The 20,347-nt window shown below is 41.3% G+C and overlaps 1 protein-coding gene across 15 annotated transcripts in view; it reads right to left on the bottom strand.

Annotated features, from left to right (window-relative positions):
• Positions 1-20,347, bottom strand: part of RNF220 (ring finger protein 220) — a 332,264-nt gene that overhangs the window by 24,314 nt on the left and 287,603 nt on the right. For all 15 annotated transcript variants that reach the window (XM_083742420.1, XM_083742422.1, XM_083742424.1 and 12 more), the window contains 4 exons: positions 14,353-14,449; positions 13,583-13,669; positions 11,079-11,134; positions 8,398-8,476 (listed from right to left, as the gene is read on the bottom strand). In XM_083742420.1, the coding sequence (XP_083598546.1) occupies positions 8,398-8,476; positions 11,079-11,134; positions 13,583-13,669; positions 14,353-14,449 (319 nt within the window). The remainder of the gene's footprint in view (positions 1-8,397; positions 8,477-11,078; positions 11,135-13,582; positions 13,670-14,352; positions 14,450-20,347) is intronic.

Genomic DNA, 20,347 nt, shown 5'->3' with positions numbered 1-20,347 from the left:
ATTCCAACTGTAGGGAGAGGGAAGGGTGGCACTCTCCAGTGCTTCATGCTGCAAAAGACCCTGGTGCAAGGGTGAGAACCTTTTTCAGCCTGAGGGCCGCATCCCTTCTGGGAAACCTTCTGGGGGCCACATGCCAGTGGTAGGCAGGATCAGAGACAAAAGTGAGTGAAGGAACAAATGTACATTTTACCAATGTGCAGCAGTTTAGTTTCTAAACTCCCTCACTTTCTCCTCTCTATCCCCCATCCAGACAAGCATGAGTTCAAGGACACGTTTTAGCAATTTTTTAAACTTAATTTGTTTAAAATATAGACAGATCAATAAAACCAATAGCAAATACAAAGCATCTAATTCAAAAGGGGAGGATATAAAAGCAATATATCTATTTTCAAAGGGTTGCAACTTTCAGCTTAGTTCATACCATGAGGGTGATCCAACTTCTTCATTTTAATGTCCAATAACTATGTGCTAAAGAGCCCTAGCAAGGGGTGTGGGTGGGTGTGATTCACTTGTTTCTCTATTGCCCCTGAAAGTCTGCAGTGAAAGTCCTACTGCTTGTGCTACCTTGGAGAATTGATTTGGCCTCCCACACTAGTTGCCCTACTCTTCAGAAGTGCTGGAGTTTTTCTCTCAAGTGGATCCCAAGGAAAACTGCAACTAAGAACTCAAAATGCTTTTGAGAAAGGTAAATGGGGTTGATCTCTTCTGTATGCTAGGCTAGAACTCTGCTTGAAGAGAAATTACAGCAGATGGTGTATTACACCATTAGTGTAAACCTACTCTGGGCTACCATGAAACTCCCCCCCCCCCCCAATCGTGAATAATTGCCCAAGTTTATAGGATGCCAAATCCTGTACCAGACACACTAGTAGCATCCACCCTTTTCCCCCAGTAAAATAGTGTGAATTGCTTACTGTTGCCTTAAATTCTCCTCGAAACCCACAGATTCTTTTACATATGCCCTGAAGACGATTAATGCAGGAAGTAGTACTGAACAGTTAATGACCTTGGCTAACTGAGGCTTACATTTTGCAAACAGAGTCACAAACTCAACAGGCAACTGGGATTTCCAGATGTAAACAGCTATGCTTGTGGTGTTACTGAATATTTATTTTTGGCATGTGTCTGCTTTTTCTGTATTTTTAGCCTATTAATCCCAAAACATTTATGGGGAACTGCTTGCAGATAACATCTTGGGTAATTTTGTATTAGCCAGTTTTCTGCTCTGAAACAACTTGCTGAATTAAGCACAAATAAATCTCATGTAGGAAGCACAGGAAGCTGCCTTATAAAGAGTCAGACCATTGGCCCGTCTAGCTCAGGACTGCCTACACTGATTGGCAGCAGTTCTGCAGGGTTTCAAACGTGCTACTCCCAGACCTATCTGGAGATGCCGGGGACTGAACCAAGGACCTTCTACATGCAAAGCAGATGCTCTTCCACTGAGGCATGGCCCCATCCCCAGAGTTCTCTTAAAAATCTGCCATAACTCTATGGCTTTCTAAGGCATACTTGGCAGCATCTGCCATGCTCCAGTGGCTGTGTCCTTTTAAATAGTAATAGTCCCTTTAAATAGTTTGCCTCACCCCACCCCCACATCCATAATTTAAATGAACACGTTGTTGTTTAGTTGTTTAGTTGTGTCTGACTTTTCATGACCCCATGAACCAGAGCACACCAGGCACTCTTGTCTTCCACTGCCTCCCGCAGTTTGGTCAAAATAGCCAAAGTTTTATATTGAGACAAAATAATTACAATTGTATACATCTGTTTAGCTGTATACAATTTATTCCTTTTGTCCTAGTTGGATATTTCCTGAGAACAGAATTTTGCTGAAATCTGGCAAGGGCCTATAATATTAGCAAACAGAGAAGGCAGTGTCTGGAAATATGGTATAAAGTGTGCAACAGAAGGAATGAGGTGGTCTTTAAGCTACAGAACAGTTTGAAAAGAGGGCAGGGACTTTCCCACTCTTATTCTTCCACAGCGGGAACTTCTCTCATTTCTGCCACATACATTAAATCAATCATCTGTTCTTCAAGCTAACGTTCCTCTATAGCTGCACCCCTGCCTGGAACAATTTCCCCATCATTTCAGTGGAGAAAACCCAATTTCTCCACTGAATTCTACAATTCTATGAATGGCTCAGCTCCCTCTACTGACAGAATGGGAGCCCTAGGTCCTCATGAGACTCCCATCAGCACCTGAGTAGACAGATATCACCTGCAACATTTTTCATATCCTTAAAAGCTAGAAATGGGGTTTTGTTTTTAAACAATGTCATAGGAAGTTAGCTTCTGCAATTGTCAGACTATAAAAGCCAGAAAGTTGGTTTTATCTCAGGAGCCAAATTCTGGAACACCATTTCTATTCTTGTAGGATAATATGCCAAAGCTTAACTTTTGGAGTGGATTCGAGAAAATGGATTTGAGTAAAAAATAAAGAAAGAAGAAGATTGTCACGTGAGTGTACACACACACACACTGACCTCCCTTTTTTAAAACCCTCTTCTAAACCAAACAAGCACCTTGCCCAATCAACCATGAGGAGCATGAAGAGTTATATAAAGAAGATAATTATAAAGGGATTTAATGCTTGGCGAGCTCAAATTGCCAAGGCTTATGACAAAGGTAGCACACACGCTTGCTTAACTGGCCCAGTGCCCTGGCTTTGCTCTTATGTAAGCGACACAGCCGGAGCCGCATCCAAGATGAGATTTGTTTTATGGAAAAGAAGAGCGTGCCCCTTTGCTCTTGGGAACGGCAGCCGAGTCCCACCTCCCTCTAGTTTTGCTCCATTCCTGATTAATGATCTTGTCTGCCTGATTTATGACCCACCCTGACAGATTAGAGTTTCCTCTTCAACCGCCCCCTCCCCCCCCCAACCTCAGAAGGCACAGCCACACTCCGCTGGAAATATTAGAGAATTATTAAATAAACATTCATACGTCATGTCTCTTCCCAACCTGAGCTCATCCTAGTCAACACTCGGCAGCCCTGGCCTGTTTGCTTTTCATGCTGACAACAAACAGCTGGAGTGATTCATGGAGAGGCTGGCTACAATGTTTCATGTCATATATCATGCTAGCAGGGCTCCCTGCCCCAACAGAGATAAACTGATCAAGCACAACGGGCTGGAATGAATTTATGACAACACAAAATTGAGGAAAACAAATGGGAGGTGACCCAGTGGGGCACTAACCCAGACTCTTTCCTTGGCCTGCAATCTAGTTTGGTGGCAGAAAGCAAAATTGAACATTGGCACTCTGAATTAAGAGGCTGGCTTCTTAACCCCAGGAAGCCTTGATTTCAAGATGGCACCAGGCAACGTGGCTCGTATCTTCAGGGAGGAGAAAACGAGCCGTTGCCGAATTTGCAGCCTAGACACAGGTGGGCTAGTCTTAGCACCACTGCTAAGATTCAGGGAACAGCAATGCAGGAGGGAGGGCCGAAATGACAGAAAAGGTTGGCTGATCTAAGCAGATACTACCGAAAGAAGGAAAACATGACATCAAGTCTTAAACTAATTTAAAAGCTGTTGTAGAGGAGGAGCAACAGAATTGTTCCTAGGCGGGAATTGATTCTGATGGCAGAATAAGATGCATTGGCATTAGACTCCAAGAGGAAAGGCTTAGGGCAGGGATCCCAAGCTGAAGTTCAAGAGCCACTAATAGCTCTTGAGTAGTTTATTTTTCAGAAACTGCAGGCCCAAACAATCCCAAAAGGGATTGTTTTGCTCCATGCTCCATCCCCCTCCAATCATATATTGGTGAAGCACATGTTTTGCAAGCAAAATATCCCAGGTTCAACCCCTGGCATTCAGTCCAAAGCCCTAGGGTTGCTGGCTGAGCTAGATGGACGCCTGACTCAGTAGAAGGAAGCATCCCATATTAAAAATGAGATGGATGGGAGTTGGAATAGTGGGAGGAAAGAGAAGCATGTTGGCCTAGGAATGAATGGAGAGGCTATAGAGAAAGCTTGGATGGAAAGGTGATGGTGGATGCTGTTGTGGAATGACAGAGAAACACCAAAAAAGACTGGGAGAGCTGTTTGGAAGAAAAAACAGCAGGAAAGCTGGTGCCTTGCAGCTGCTTCATTTTACCTCTGTGCTACTTTATGGTCTCAAAGTTTCATATGCCAATGAATTGGGACAATTTTTCCAGTGGCAAGAATAGATGGGGGGAAACTGTTTGAGGATGGATGAGACCCTGTTTACAAAGTATATGGCAGGATTATGGGTCAAAAAGCTTTCATCCATTATTATCAACTTTGCCAGATTAGTTCAGGATGAATGCTCAGAGGAATTAGCTCCTTTGCAGACACAGACTCCCTGTGGAGTTCTTCCACACAACCTCTATGTGCATTCACAAGGCCCCTAAGAAATGTTCCCCACTAGCCTCTTAACTTAAATCATAGAATCATATAATTGTAGAGTTGGAAGGGAATCTGAGGGTCAACTAGTTCAACCCCCAACAATGCAAGAATCTCAATTAAAGCACCCATGACAGATGGCCATCCAACCTCTTTTTAAAAACCTCCAAGGAAAGAGAGTCCACCACTTTCTGAGGGAGTCTATTCCACAGTCAAACAACTCTTACCATCACAAAGTACTTACTGATGTTTAGTTGGAATCTCCTTTACCATAACTTGAATCTGTTGGTTTGGGTCCTACCATCTGGAGCAGGAGACAACAAACTTGCCCCATCTTCCATGTGACAGCCCTTTCAGTCCAACAATACCCAAATCCCCCACAAAGCAGTCCCACAGGAATTAACAAAGGAGGCAAACACTTGCCTTACTACAAGGTTCAGCTATTCACAATAATTTGAGCATCTGCCTGTCAAGAAAAGCAGTTGCTGCTACAGCATTCTGCTTCTGACTTGCTGGACTAGTTTGCAGTCATTACTGACTGACTAGACTGCCTGCTGGATTTCCTGAGTACAGAATAACTATTGTCAGGATGGCTAACTAGACTCTCCTTAAACTCTTGCATTCCCTAGCTGAGGCTTGGTTGCCCGTCCAGATGGCTAAGCCACACTTGCATCTGTACAGCAAGGTCTAGCAGCATGTAATAGATTCTCTGTGACTACAGAAGAAAGACTGATGTAAAGAAGAGATGGAGAAGAATAAGGTGACTGAGAGGTGGATATAGGTGGCTTATGTATAAAATGTTTGGTGCTTTGTGAAGAGATTATTCTTAAAAGGGGAATTAAAGATCCATGAAACATATTAAACAATAAAATAAATATAGTTTAAAAAGCACACAAGATAGAATATTGAGTCGCAGGTTGCATGTTGTTCAGGAGCCAAGGTGGATCCCAGGCACTGAAAGGTTCTTGTTTTAAGCTTAGCAAAACCTATACCAGATGCTCTTGTTGCATGCCTGTGCTGGCTGTACAGCTCAGTAAACCCTTTCTAGCCCTGTTATTCTATCACTTCTGAATACATGCTCAAGCACTGAAGACTAGAAAAACCAGTTTGAACATCAACCAACACAACCAAAGCTGAACCCCACATGGTTTTTCTACAGCTGAGCATTTCATCCCACGCTGCTCTATTTAGTATCTTCTAGACTACAACCATCAGATATAAGCAATATCCTCATTTTAAAAAAAAACAACTAAAATATATTACATTATATTACATATAGAAATCATCACATGTAGTTAAAGGGAAAAAAAGAGAGAAATCTTTATTTTTTTCTAGTCATAGCGACCCAGTTCAGATGCAACAACAAATCACAATTTTCCATTTTGACTGATCTGAGCCAATAGCAGCTTTCATATCAAATTCAAACAAAAAACGAGATGAATGAGATACAAAGAAGAATCCATCAGCAAATACATTTCTCTTGAACCGAGGTAAGTTGCTTGGCATGCAAGTGATTCAGCTACAAGCAGCCTGAAGCACACATTCCATTAACTTTCAACCCAAGTACATTAGCTCTGCGCCCAAACAAGGACAGTTTACTGTATTGTATTAGCTAATTAAAAATATACGCTCCATGCCTAGACTTTGTTTTGGAAAGGGAAGAGAAAATGAATGTCATTCTTATAAAAGTAGGATCAATAAAGAGAATCACTGCTAACTCCATTAACCATTGTTCTAAATGGACAGCCCAGCTGACACAGGTGATAAACCATGTGCTTCTAAACACTTTTTAAAATGCTAATCAGACATTACATGGAGCTTAACACACTAATCAATAATGCCCAGATTTAAAAGCAAAAATTAAAGTTATGAACAGAAGGAAGTGATCCCATGGAGAGCTCACCACAATCACCACCCAAAACAAGAAAAATGAAACCAATTTAGCTCTAGATTAAGAACCAGGAACTGGAGATGAATCAATTTAGCTAGCTGAACTGGGTCACCATACATCATGGCTTGGCAGTGCAGGTGAAAGCAGCCAGACAGTAAGAATAAAAGAACACCTTCCTTTCTGCAAGCCCCAAGGTCTGATCCCACTTATCAATTAATTTAACAAAGCCCACCCCTTCGCACACAACATTCTAGCTCCTTAACCATCACAACACAAACTATTTATCACACACAACTCCCGGAGGAGCAGGGATAGCACAGCTGGAACCTTTGTTTCTAAACATTTTGTTTTCTGTTCCCTTTGGAACTTAAGTCTCTAACTAAAAAGCAGTAACCCTTTACCACAAGGGATTTCTCATGAACCAAGAAATTGCTGTAAAGTACAATAAATGGCATTTGGTTTTTACCTTCTTAAGAAAAGTAGTGGGCTGAGTATCCAAGTGTAATTTTTGACTTCTGAAGTCAGGAAGTTTTCAGTGCTCTCTACAAGGGGTCCTAACTTGTCACAAAGAGGAGGGTGCCATACTTTACAACTCCGAATTATAGCATGCACCACCTTGGAAAGAATGTGGGGTCTGCCAAGAGACACTGAATAAAGCTTTTAAAATTATCTGATCAAGATGACATCAACTGATCGTTCTGGAAAATGTCAAACCTCTGCTTGGGAGGCCAGGATCCGAGGGGGATAAGTGTTGGTAACTAAAGCTATTGACACAGACTGTTGAAGAAGACTGAATTCTCCTGTCTCCTAAATGGAAGGCAGTATCAAAAGATGGCTAAGTGATAGGTGAAAAAATGGCAACAAGCAGCTAAATCCCTGCAAAGGAAGCTGGCATGCATTGGCAACTAACATTCATACCTAATCAAATCATGAAATTCTCCTTTCACCCCTCTCTTGATTTCTGCCTCCAACGTCCTGAACAGCCTATAATCCTAGCTTTTAATTCCTAGGCACACAAATGCAGGAGGCTGAGGCAGGCAATATATTTCCTTCTGCATTTCATTAAAAATTGTAGCCCAATCTAGAGTGTTAATCTATAAGAGCAGACATAGGGAACCAATGTCTCACCAGATGCTCTGGGACTACAACTTCCATCATCCCTGACCATTTGCCCCCCTCAGGTGGAAGTGATGGGAGTTAGGAGTAAAATAACATTTGGAGGGTCTCAGGATACCCATCTCTGCTTTGGACTACAATAACAGAGAATTCAACTCGACCCCCCAGCACCTTGTTCTGGTAGATAATTGCCCTGAGACTTTGGGCTTGTTCACACAAATCACTGGCTAATAATCCTGTATGCACTGTGGGACATCGGAAACATGGTGCAGTCGTCTAAGGAACTTGCATCTATAGTCTCATATTTTTGTTCTCATGACCTTAGCCTATTTCTATGCTTAAGACTTCAATTTTGTCTCTGCTAATTAGGAGCATACAAAAATGGCATAGGATATTACTGCACATAGCATTGCCTTACTGCAAGGAGACAGTGCAACATCATGTATCATCCTTAGGCTTGCCCCTGCACTTTGGTGAAGCAAAAGATCCAGTCCCATGTGACTCATCCCCAATGGAAATGAAGGTTAAGATAATCTTATTCTTTTCCAGAGGCAGGCCATATCAAGTAAAGCTTCTGAAAAATAACACATCCCAAGGGAAGGAAAAGGGCAGCACTTTGATACTGTTGAGAATTTAACACAAGGGGAAGATTTGCCATCATCCCTCTAAAGCTGTAGAAACTACAATAGGGACTTAGAAACGAAATATAAAATCATCCTTTCACTTTTAGAGCCAACAAACAAAATGGATTTTCCTCCATCCTACAGATGGGGAATTCCTATGAAGAATGAAAAACAAGCAAAAATTGGGGGGGAACCTATCTGACATTCAGCTAGGGAGAGATAAATACTGTGTGTGAGTTTAAAAGCTGGATATGTTTCGCATGAGAAACATGTGGAAACTACACAAGGAAAGCCATAAGCAGCATGTCAGTGCTACAGTGATGCCCCTTTGATAGAAAGCTCCTGGCAGTCTCTTTTGCCTCCCTAACAAAGACAGACATTCCTGAGCCATACTCACTTTTCTATGTCACTATTCTTGCAGGTCTTTTGCATAGGCTCCTGTTTACTGCTCTCTCCGTTACTCGTTGATGGCATTTCTGCAAAAGTAAGGAAGAGCCCAGATCAGTGAAGAGAAATGTTTATTCACAAAAAGTCAGAGAAACCCAATTGTTGGTGAATTGTTCTAGTGCTGGTTCCCAAGAAGAAACTACCAATAACATGCTGGAGTGTCCAAGTGACAAGTACTGTTGTATCACTCAAGATGCATTCATGACTTGCCAAGTATGGCAGACCTGCAGAACTCATAGCCCACAAAGTAGTTCTGGAATTGATAGGGCCATGGATTACTCAAAGCAAATAATGAGACTGGGATGCCAAATTATGACAAATTGCAGCAATCCATCAATTTCCTGCTTTACATTGGCAACTGTTCACCCAAAACCGAAGCACTCGGAATTACGAGCAGTTTTCAAACCAGTTAGACACAAAGGATCCACTTCAACTTCCTTGAAATCGATTTGGTAAATGGCTTGTATGTGCAATTTGTTCTTTGTCAATGTTGTGAATTGCAGTTAGGATTCTAGAGGTTTTCTATTCAAGGGGTTTTCTGGAAGAAACATGTGTTTACAAGCCAGATAGGTTTACCCACACATAGGAATCAAAGTAACGCCATTTCTGTGGTCAGAAGAGGCTGAGAATTTTCTCACAAGCCTTTTGAAATCATGAGGGGAGGAGCACTGTTTCCAGAGAAAGAATTGTGAGAAGAGAGAGACTGTCTGCCATCAGGGGGCAGCTGGTTTTGCTCTACAGGTGCAGCTGCTGCCTCACTTCCATCCCGAGGAACTTTCAGAAAGGAGTTGCTGCCAGGGGCATTATGTGTAGGTGTATTTTAATGTGCTGAATAGCGTGAAAGTCATGGGGTTGTGGAGAGTGTGTGTATAAACTTAACAGTTTATATTTTGGGGTTGCTATTTTGTTAATGTTATTGTTTTACAGATTATAAATTCTGTATTAATTTTTAATCATATACTATGACTTTTGCTTTAACTGTGATGTTTAGCTTATTTTTTAGTTGTTGCTGTGTTAAGAGTGTTTTATAGATTATAATTGCTTCATTGATTATTTGTTAATTATTCTATATGATTTATGCTGTTTTGTAATGTTCCATTATGTTCTACTATGTCGCTGTTATTTATTGTTTGTAAGCTGCTTTGGGATTCATTTGAATGAAAAGCAGCACAGAAATATAATAAATCAAAATCATTGCAGGACAGCTGGCATCGGAACTTCTCAGGAGTTTAACTGGAATTGAACTCTACTTGCACAGTATTGTCCCAATTCCTGAGCTAATTTCCATAGTGATAATATTTTATTCTTTACTACCATGGATAAAGAAAATGGTGTGAAATCACAAACAAGAATGTGGAATCACACAGAAAAAATCCCCAGAAGATAATGATTGCCAAACTTATTTAAAATATCCCTCTACTCCAAATGCAGAATACTTCCTCCCCATCAATACATACTGTCTGGGAACTTCCAGCCATACTTTCTATTAGCACCCCATCTTTTTTTTAACCTGTATGTAAATGTCACTTTTCAATAGTTATAGCAACCGAGATGCAATATCAGAGAGAGAGAGAGAGAGAGAGGGATTTGGACTATGGACACCCTAGTCATCAAGCTCCTAGAAGTGCAATTTCTCTCAAAAACCGAACTATCTCACAGGGTTGAGAGAATAAAAATGGTGGGACTTCATGAACGCTGCCCTGTTTATGCCTTAAAATAAATATTTTATATTTCTTATGAAAAGTTTTATCCTGTTCTTCAGTCCATTGCTTCTAAGCAGTTACCAGAAAGAAAACAATTCATATAAAGATCATGTATCTAAAATGCAGAATATCAACAGAAGCCAGATAAAAGTACTGCATTAAAAGGGTGAAAAACCAAAATACACGGAAAATTAAAAAGATGTCTCAAAAGGCACTGAAATTGCATCAGACCCAGAGCCAGATGAACCTTCTTGGGCAGGCATTTCAAAGTTAAAACCCAAGAACTGAAAAGGTCTTATACACCTTACCTCTGAAGGCTTCTGAGAAAGATATTAATGGCTGATCATTTAGTAATATAAACAAATACTGTGACACTGGCATGCATATCTATAGAAGGCAAAAAAGCAGGGGGCGGGATTTGCTATCTCAGAATGCATAATAACCTCAAACACAATTATGGTAATAAATGGAAAGCTTTCATGTCTCTCAAATCATCCTCCAAACCAAGAGAAATGAGAATGCATTGCAGGCTAGTCACAGGATTCAAAGCCAGAAAATCATATTCAAACTTCTTATGACTTCGGCTATATTCCAGAACACTCTGGAGGCATTTAGCAGAAGTGTGGGATAGAAATAATGCACCATAATCTTCTCTGGGTGACTCCATAGTTTCAGTTTTTACTATTGGAAAATGGAGGCAATAACCTGTCTCCATCTCCAGGAGCACAAATTAAACTGCTGCATGGATTCTCCTATCAAAACTCAAAAGCTGGTAATCACTCTATTACACTACTTCAGATCTCTGGTGTTGGGCACACAGGAATAATAATACTCCCAATATGCTGAATACTAAAACTGCACCATAAAATACCGATTGTCACTATGCAAGCCAACCCAACAGATTGCCACATATATATCTTACACTCACCGTCACTTGCCCACTTAGAAAATTCTGGTGTTATTCGGGTACTAGGCGTGCCACCACTGGAAAAAGAGACAGCAGTGAAAATTTGTCCCAGGAAAAATCCCACAGCATGCATTTCTTCTCACCATTATTAGGAATGATTATGTACATAGTATTTAAAGTTTGTCAATTGCCTTACAATCAATTTGTGTTTACTCTCCCAACTGTGTTAAAGCAGGACACTATTATTTTGATTTTACGTATGGGAAACTGAGAAAAAAATCTGTCCGCCCAGGCAATGAATCCCTAGCAGAAGATGAACTTGAACATAGGCCTTCCAGGCCTAGCCATAGCTATGTATCCACTGGAAGGGAGATAAGACATGTTCTTGTCAGTGCAGAATGCAGCTACTGCAATGGTGGGTTAAGAGTGGATTACACCAATGCTACATCTTTACTGACTCCTTGTCATCTTCTGCATGCAATTCAAGATCCTAGTTCTTGAGTGATTTAAGCATTTACAGAACTTAGAGCCCACCTTTCATCTTCTGTTCTGTCACTTTCTTAAGATTTACCAAGAGTGCACCAAGACCTCCCTTTACTTGTGTCAGCTACAGTATGCTAAGCTTTGAATAGCATGCAGAAATGATTTCCATAACTCCCTACAAACTGTAGAAATTCTTTCCCAACAAGACTCACTGATAGCATTTTTTTCAGAAGCATTCAAGCAGACTTTAAATGGCTAAATTTAAGCATACCTAGAGATACTCTCACTGTTTTCGTAATTTTAAATTACTGTTACTTTACTGTATTTTTAATATTTTGTTGGAAGCCGTCCAGAGTGGCGGGGAAAATCCAGCCAAATGGGTGGGGTATAAATAATAAATTATTATTACATTGCTTAAATTATTGCTACCACCTATGGGCTATAGGGATAGGGCAGGTTAACCATCAGAACCCCACACTAACACCCTGGCATTTCTGCCTTCCTTTCAACATCAAATATTAGTCACTGTCAATTCAAATTACTGGAGGCAGCAATAGTATGAGGCAGATATGTGTTTCTATGAAGTGAAATCTGATTTCAGGCCACTGCTTGTAACAAGCTAAGCAGTAGGAAAACTTCATTTCACTGCTCTATCAATCTCTTCAACCTTGACCTCCAAGGTTCACTCAGCCTAAGAGACTGGAGCAATGTAAGTGCTGTTTCCACACAGGGCAGAGGGCTTGAAAAACCAATCCATTTCTTAGCTCTCTGTTAACACCCATTGAGTTATTTGCCTGAAATGCTTTCCAGAATCTTCCACACAAGGCCTGTGGAGAAGTCTAGCAGACAGCAGCCCAGAATACATAATCAACACTGCAAGGACCTTGAGATCCATTAAAGTGGTCAACTCCTAGACACTTATGGATCCTACCAGAATCCAGAATGATCTGGGGGATTTAGCTGCTTTTGCCAGTGGTTCAGTCACTGTGATTTGTAATTGCCAGAGTCACTTGAAAAAACTACTCTTGAGTACCACCTTAACCAGCGGAAAAAGGCTTCCCTATCGTTTAATGAGATCTGGTCAAAGAGTGCTAGTAGTTTTTTAAAAAATCAAAATTAATCCACTGAAGGGGAAGGGTCATAGTTCAGTGACAGAACACATTATTTACATGTAAAAGGCCCCTGACATTTGCAGGTAAGACCCCTATATGAAACCACAGACAGCCTCAAATATTTAATGTAGACTGACCTTCACCAACCTGGTCCCCCCAGTTTGTTTTGGACTACAACTCCCATCAGTTTCAGTCAGCATGGATGCGTTGACTGCACCTGATGGAAGTTGTAGAAAACATCTGCAAAGGCTGATGTGAATAATACCGAGCTAGATGGACCAATGATTGACTCAGTATATGGGTTTGACATTCCTGCATTGCAGGGGTTTGGACTAGATGGTCCTTGTAGTCCCTTCAAACTCTACAAATCTATGATCTGTATGCACTTGTCTTACTTATTTCAAATGGGGCACAAGCATGCTTAACAGGGGTTCCACCCCTTCTCCTTTCCTTATCCACACAATGAAAAACTTTTGCACCCTGCCCTGTTGTCAAAAATTCATAATGTGGGTCTTATCAAAAATTCTAAATTGTACAAAGCCTATATTTCTCAACTGTAAATAAATAAGCTCATCAGTATTATACAAATCTACCTGATTTTCATATTTCTAATGGGCGAGCTGAGAGTTTTTTCCAGTGCACAATGCCCCATGTACGAGGTGCTATGTCCAGAGTCAGGATTTAATTTCTCAAAGAACAAGAACTACTACCTTTGGCATAAATGTGGCCAAGGAGTAGGGTGGGACTTTACTGCTGTGTTATAGATGGGTAACAATTTCTTTGCAAGTAGCTGCTTCCGAAGTTCTTCCTGCCTTGCATCTCACACTGATATGATATATCTGTTTTGAGAAACGTCCTCACCGCCCACCCAGCACCATGAAGCATGTCCTGCTCCACTCCCAGACAGTACTTTTAAAAGTCCACACTTACTTTAAGACTGCACCTCGAAGCGCCTCTCTCTCCTTGGCTTCACCTGGTTCTTCCCCAGTGCATGGAATGATATCTGCCTCTGTGTATCTAAGCATGGAGGGTTAAGGAGAGCACAGCCTGATGAATAAGAAGCTTTCACTGCTTATCCCAAGCCATCAAGGCAGAGCAGCCAAGAATTCCTTTGAGGGATGGGTAGGAACTGTTTGTAGTCCAAGGGCCACATTTCCTTCTGGGTAACTTTTTCTGGGGCCCACACAGCAGTGGTGAGCAGGGGCAGATGCAAAATGGGCAGATCAATGAATGTGAATGTACCTTTCCACACTAAGCTAGTTTCTATACACACACACACACACACACACACACACACACACACCATACAAATTCAATATAGTGCACCAATTAGAATGGCACCAGAAATTCTGAAGTACTAAAGAATGCATTTCAAAGACCACAAGGTTCCTTTCACCACAAGGAACGTGTAAACACAATAACAGCTGTTTGATAATAAGAACATGCTCATCTTAAAACAGCAGAGGAGGAAATCATCGCTCCTCAGCGACGAATCAGATGCTGGAACTGGTGAAATTACTACCCAGCTCATGACTAGTAAAAAAAGTTGCTAACAGAGCAATTTCAGTGAACAGGGAACTTGTGGAATCCTCTCCTAACTGAATGAAAACGTATGAATTAGGCAAGAGCAGCAAGAGTTTTAGTGGCACAGCAGAGCCACAGTCTCTTGGTGGGAGTTCAGCACCTCTAGAAAATGATACTGTGGCTTTCCATATTCCAGTGTGTCATCTCCATCCACATCAAGGTCAGCATCACTGTCTGGATTCTCCTTGCCGCTGCACATGACAAACCCGGACCCTGAAGGAAAAGAAAAGATGTGCAATGTGTCACCACAGGGCACAGAGGAACAAAATGTGGCCTGGGCAAGTCTAGGGGAGGGGAAAGATGGCATGGGAGAGAGAAAGCAGTCTTTTAGCTGCATAGGTTTCCAGCAGTCACTTTCCTCCAGGCTCATTTTAGCTATGGTTTGATCCAGGCTATCTCCCTGTCTCAACTGTATGTAATACAATGGTAACATTGTAAAATTTCATAAGTATGAAGAGAGGTCACGATATATCTTGATCTATAAATCTCTTTCTCTATATAGAGAGACAGAGCGCGCTGGGGGAGCAAAGAGAATTGTGAGTCATGACACAGTCTGTCAGAGATAAACTGGACTGGGAACCAGAACTGCTCAGCAACAGAAAAAGTGTACTCAAGCCAAAAACTAGCAAGTCTGTGATTTATTAGGTTTGTTGCAAACAGGAGGTGGTAAATGCGTAGAAACATCCAATTAATATGGGAGATGAAAAACACACTCCAGGCTTGTATACCACAGAAGAATTCTATAGACTCCAAATGCAAAATAAGGGTTCAATGCAGGCTTGATGGACCACACATAAACTGATATGTAAAGCAGAATACTTTTGTGTGCAGGAAGGAAACTGGTTCCAAACACTATCATCACTTCCTTCATGATCTTTACAATTTCATAAAACTGAATTGCTTGCCATCCCACCCCCACCCCGTGCCCATGCACTGGGTTAATCACATCACAAAGATTTTAATGAGCAGAGAGCCAAGGGGACAAAGGTGTTGTTTATTGGAGGTGTTTCAAAGAAAGGAGTATTGAATGAAAGAAATTGAGTATTCAATTTAGTATTGAATGGACAGAAGCAAAAATCAAGTGATGTTATAAGGAATATCCTCGTCTCAAATTACCAGAGGCATCCAATCCTAGTCATAAATCTGGCATCTAGACTTTAATCACAAATGCAAAATCCCTCCATCAACCTTTCATTCCTTTCAGTTGCACCAGCCTCTAAGTCTAATATTGTACTTGCCTGTACAACAGTCTTATGGGCAGTTGAAAATTCTGTCCTAGAATCCCAGATTCTGCACTCAGATAATTCAGTGTTATACAGCTCAAATGAAGGATTTAAAAGCAAAATTGTTTTGTTTACCCACTTTGGGCTGTAGTGTGGAACTTATTTTTCTATGAGTAAGTTTCTATTTCAACCTCTGAAAATGGAAGGACTCCATTCCTCCTCTAGGAGGAAGAGGGTGGCGGCATATTTTGCAGATTTTCCCTTCACCTTTCAGTGCCATCTCCCATGTTGTTTCAGATGGTCCCCCCTGAGCTTCCAGAGCAACTTTCCAGGAAGGGGACATGTTTGGAAAGAAAAAAATCAGCAACCTCTCTCACTTTTGCTCTACAATACTACTTTCAAAATTTGTTAGCTCAGATATTTTCTGCCATTTTGCAATGGTAGTTGGATGCCATGTTTTCAAGACAACACACAATTTGGCAATACAGTTTATAGAGACATCCTGGCTAGCCTTTGCACACCTCCATTTTGTCCACTGTGAAAAATGATAACCAAAGTTGCTAATGTTTGCTCCTGCAGACTTCCTGGGTTTTTGCTTTTCTTTAAAGATGTGCATGCACAGGAACTGAGATACCTGCAAAAATCTCCAGAACAGTAGTGGAGGGGGAAAGGATGGGGAATGACTGACATAAGGGACAGAAAAACAGCCCAGATACTTTCCATCAAGTTCTACCCACTGGTGTAAAAAATGGAATAGCAATGAATATTAATGACTGAAAAAAATGGAATTTGTGGAAACTTATCTGCTAAAACCCACACATAGAAAAACTGGATTTTTGTAACTTATTTATGTTGTAACGCCCACATCTGGAAGTACCCCAAATTGCCCAGGATTTTGAAGCCTCCACGGCAATGGTTTGTCTAGCAAGTACGAACTTTTCAGTTTATTTAGATTTAAAACAGGACAGAGTTGCTAAAGACTGTGGTACTTTTCCATAGTTGCCCAAAGAGCATGAGTGCTATTTCACACTGGTAGAGACAATGAGGTCACACAGATACTGGCCTGCAGTATGCCAGTATCAGGTATAATTTAGCTTGTAATTTCTAAAAAGCCCAGCCACTAAACACACAAGCTTCTTTCCCACCATCTCTCAAATACAAAGCTGAAGTTATGGCTTGACCTGGGCTGTGATCTGAATGCCATCTATATTAAAGATGTAGAACAAGATTTGAGGCTGGAGGAAATCTTGAATAGAAATGAATTTCATCTCTGCTTCACTTCAGTAACAGAATTGATACAAAAATGGGGAGAAAGAAGCAGCTTTTAGGAAATCCAATTTATTGTCCTATATGTCAAATTAAGCTACCAGAACACAGTACAAGCAACAAAAGTTTACCATACAAAGTCAGAAACAAGAATCTCCTTTTCACAGTTGCATTTTTCTATATGTGCTCAGGAAGCTCAGTTCAAAGACTGCAAAGTAGAAGAGAGAAGCCTATGATGCCACCGGAGTCCAAATTATTATATGGAATACTAGGGCTGCACCTTGAAGGAACCTGAAGTGTGATCATAGTTTCATTTCAACCAGGCCTGAAATTAAGTCCTAATGAGACAGTAAGTGGGCAAGGCTAACACGGGTTCCTGATAGGAGGAAGAGTCGTAAGTAGAATTTTGATCAGATTTCTCTCTGTTGAAACTTTATTTTCTGAAATTCTTGTTAGAACCCAGTAAATATTGTCAAATCCTGGCCCAATCTTGGTCTGCCAGGCTGTTTTCCCCAAGCTATGCCAACCTGCCCAACAAGTTAGTTGACTATAGCCCATAGTACTGTATTTAAGAGGCTTAAAAATTGAAATGGGTGGCTGGCCAGAAATGGCCATAGCCACAGGGTGGGGGCGGGGAGAGAAGAGAAAGGAAGGAAAGAAAAATCTCATACTGACTTACAGAATCACTTGCAAGATTTGGTGATACTGCAGAACACTAGGGGAATGTTGTCACTACTTTATTTAACAAAACATACATACCACTTGATTGCAGCAAAACTTCTAAGCCCTTTACAAGAAGCCTAGCAAGTGGAATATAAAGTAAAGGTAAAGGTACCCCTGCCCGTATGGGCCAGTCTTGACAGACTCTGGAGTTGTGCGCCCATCTCACTTAAGAGGCCAGGGGCCAGCGCTGTCCCGAGACACTTCCGGGTCACGTGGCCAGCGTGACATCGCTGCTCTGGCGAGCCAGAGCCGCACACGGAAACGCCGTTTACCTTCCCGCTGGTAAGCGGTCCCTATTTATCTACTTGCACCCGGAGGTGCTTTCGAACTGCTAGGTTGGCAGGCGCTGGGACCAAGCAGCGGGAGCGCACCCCGCCGCAGGGATTCGAACCGCTGATCTTTCGATCGGCAAGTATATACATTTTGTTAAATGCAATAATAAATTCTGCAACCAGAAAATGTAAATTAAGAAAATGTTGCATTACTCATTATGCATAAAAGTTCTACTCACCTATCTTTTTTCTTTCATATTTTGGAATGCTGTGCATGTATGCACATGAAATTTACTTACTGTAGTCAACACTTAGCATCCTACCTTTCTGTCCTCCGGTCAACTGACTTTGCCAGAGAAGGAAAATTAAGTCTGTAAAGCTTCTTATGCTTCATCAGGAGAGCACAACAAAAGTGTTATGGGTGGCAGAAGTGGTCTGGAGCTCTCATTGTGTGGAACAAAACAAGTTCATGCATCTACAGGAAGACTTGATGCATAAGCAATCTACCTGCCAGCTTCAGAAAGTCATGGGTCTCTGCTCTATGATGCAGTAACTGAGGGAGATTTATTTATTTTTTAATTCTTGAGTTGCCGCTGGGTAACATTATAGTATCTCCAGAATCTCAAGAGTGACTCCTACATGGCTGACACTACCTATAAAAAGGGACCCTGTGCCCAGCATAAGGATGGATATAGGGACGATTCCAACAGGGTCAAGGCTTTTGTTACACTTTAGTGTCCCAACTCACTCACATTTTTTCACTGTACAGAGCCAGTGAAAACATGCCAGCAGCTGTTTAAATATTGGAGGTCTAAACCGATTTACATTAATTATTCATCCCAGGCTCATTCAAACCAGATTTCTGGACAAGAACCTTTATAAATGAATTAAATGGGGTTTATAAAAGCAGGACAACCCAATAGGATCATAGCTGCTATGCGTGCACATATGTGCATGCACACATGCAAATGAAGTGTAAAGATCTAAAAAAAACCAACCACACTACTAGTCTTTGGCACAAGCGCAATTCCACCCTGAGTGGGGAAAAGGACAGGAAGTCCAAGACAGAGAAGAATTCCAACAAAAATGCTTGAAGGCAATTCCATGACTTCCCTGCCCATAAGGCTAATGGTTCTAATATACCCAGGTGGTTGCTTGCTTGGGGCAATGCATTTCAGGGAGACCAGACCTCTTACCTGATATAATTATACTAGTTTTTAGGGTTCAAACCAATTTGTCCTCCATGTTTATGAATGCATATCCCTTTCTTAATTTGTAGGCTATTTGAGGAAAAGTCTGTACCCATATGAATCTGCCTGGGTCCTGCTCGTAAATCAGCCCTTAAGATCTATTAATTGGTAGGCAATCGGGGCCTTTCTGGTAATGGACTCATACTGCATAAGCCTCTCCTGCTGCCTCTCTGTCAATTCTTAATGTTATCAACAGAAAGGCAGTCCTACTCCTTGCTTCAAATTCTAACTGTAAAATAAAACAGAAAACCTTTGCTCTCAGACACTTCAAAGCTTATTTCAGTCCTCCCACCTTCTCACTTAGAAAGTAACCATTTATGTAGAGGAGAAAGCTGAAGGATGTGGGATTGTGCATGCATGCATCAATGAAATCCCCAAGCCTCACTCGTCTAGGCTAGCTCACTGCTTCCTCAGTGCTCTGGTCAGCCATAAGCAATCTCATCCTGAACACCACTGGCAACATTTCCCTTGTAGCAGCCAGAAAGCAATGAATTTTCAAGTTAGGACTTCAGGTGTGGGAGAGAGGAGGTGCCTTTTTTAAAAAAAAAAATTGCACTGGTTCAGAGAGGATGGTTGGGCTCTGCTTGGGAAAGAGAACTGTTTTGTTTTCAAAAATATATGTGCTGGGTCTGAAGCCTACTTGGAACCTATGCCTGCTGTTCTAGAAATTATTAAACTTAAGATTGGGCAGACTAGTGCTTAGATACGTTCTCTTACATTTCACAAATTCCAGAGCTGTTGAATGGGATACAAATCAGATTCCAAGGCAGAATCTTGGCCAAACCCAGCCCCCAGAGGGCAGTAAAGGTCATGATTAACTTTGTTCCAGATAAGTTCCCCCTTTCTTATCATTCAGTACTTTCAAGTCATGCAACCTCCTGTGCGGCTAGCCCCAGCAATGGGTACCCAGGAGCACCACCTTTGAAGATGGAGGTTCCATTTAGTAATTATGTCCAGTAGCAGCTGACAGGGCTATCCTCCAAGAATTTGCTAAATCTCTGTTTAAAGCCATTGGGCATCACCACATTCTTCCAAATATGACTAATCAGAATAAAATGCTGTGTATTTAGGCCCATTTTTATGTCTTCTCATCTGGGGTGGTTAAAAGAACACAAAGCATGCTATCGTGTTATTAACTAGTATTTATGCAGCAGCTTAAATAGACTCAAAGAAGAAGAAGAGAAGAGAAGTTTTAAAGGGATAAAGCATATTTTTGCTTTCGGATGAGGCAAGTGTATTGCCTCATCACTGAAGTTTAAAATTATTAAAATTGTGTCATAAGGCTTCTTAATTCCCAATTTGGCATTCCTTAGAGAAAATAATTTTGCCAACTCATTCTTCCAATCTGCTAGCTTTTGGCTGAATACCATTTACTTT

This window comes from Podarcis gaigeae (genome assembly GCF_964106915.1).
Source record: "Podarcis gaigeae genome assembly, chromosome: 6".
Classification (NCBI taxonomy): Eukaryota; Metazoa; Chordata; class Lepidosauria; order Squamata; family Lacertidae; genus Podarcis; species Podarcis gaigeae.
This window is presented reverse-complemented; position numbering and strand designations above follow the sequence as displayed.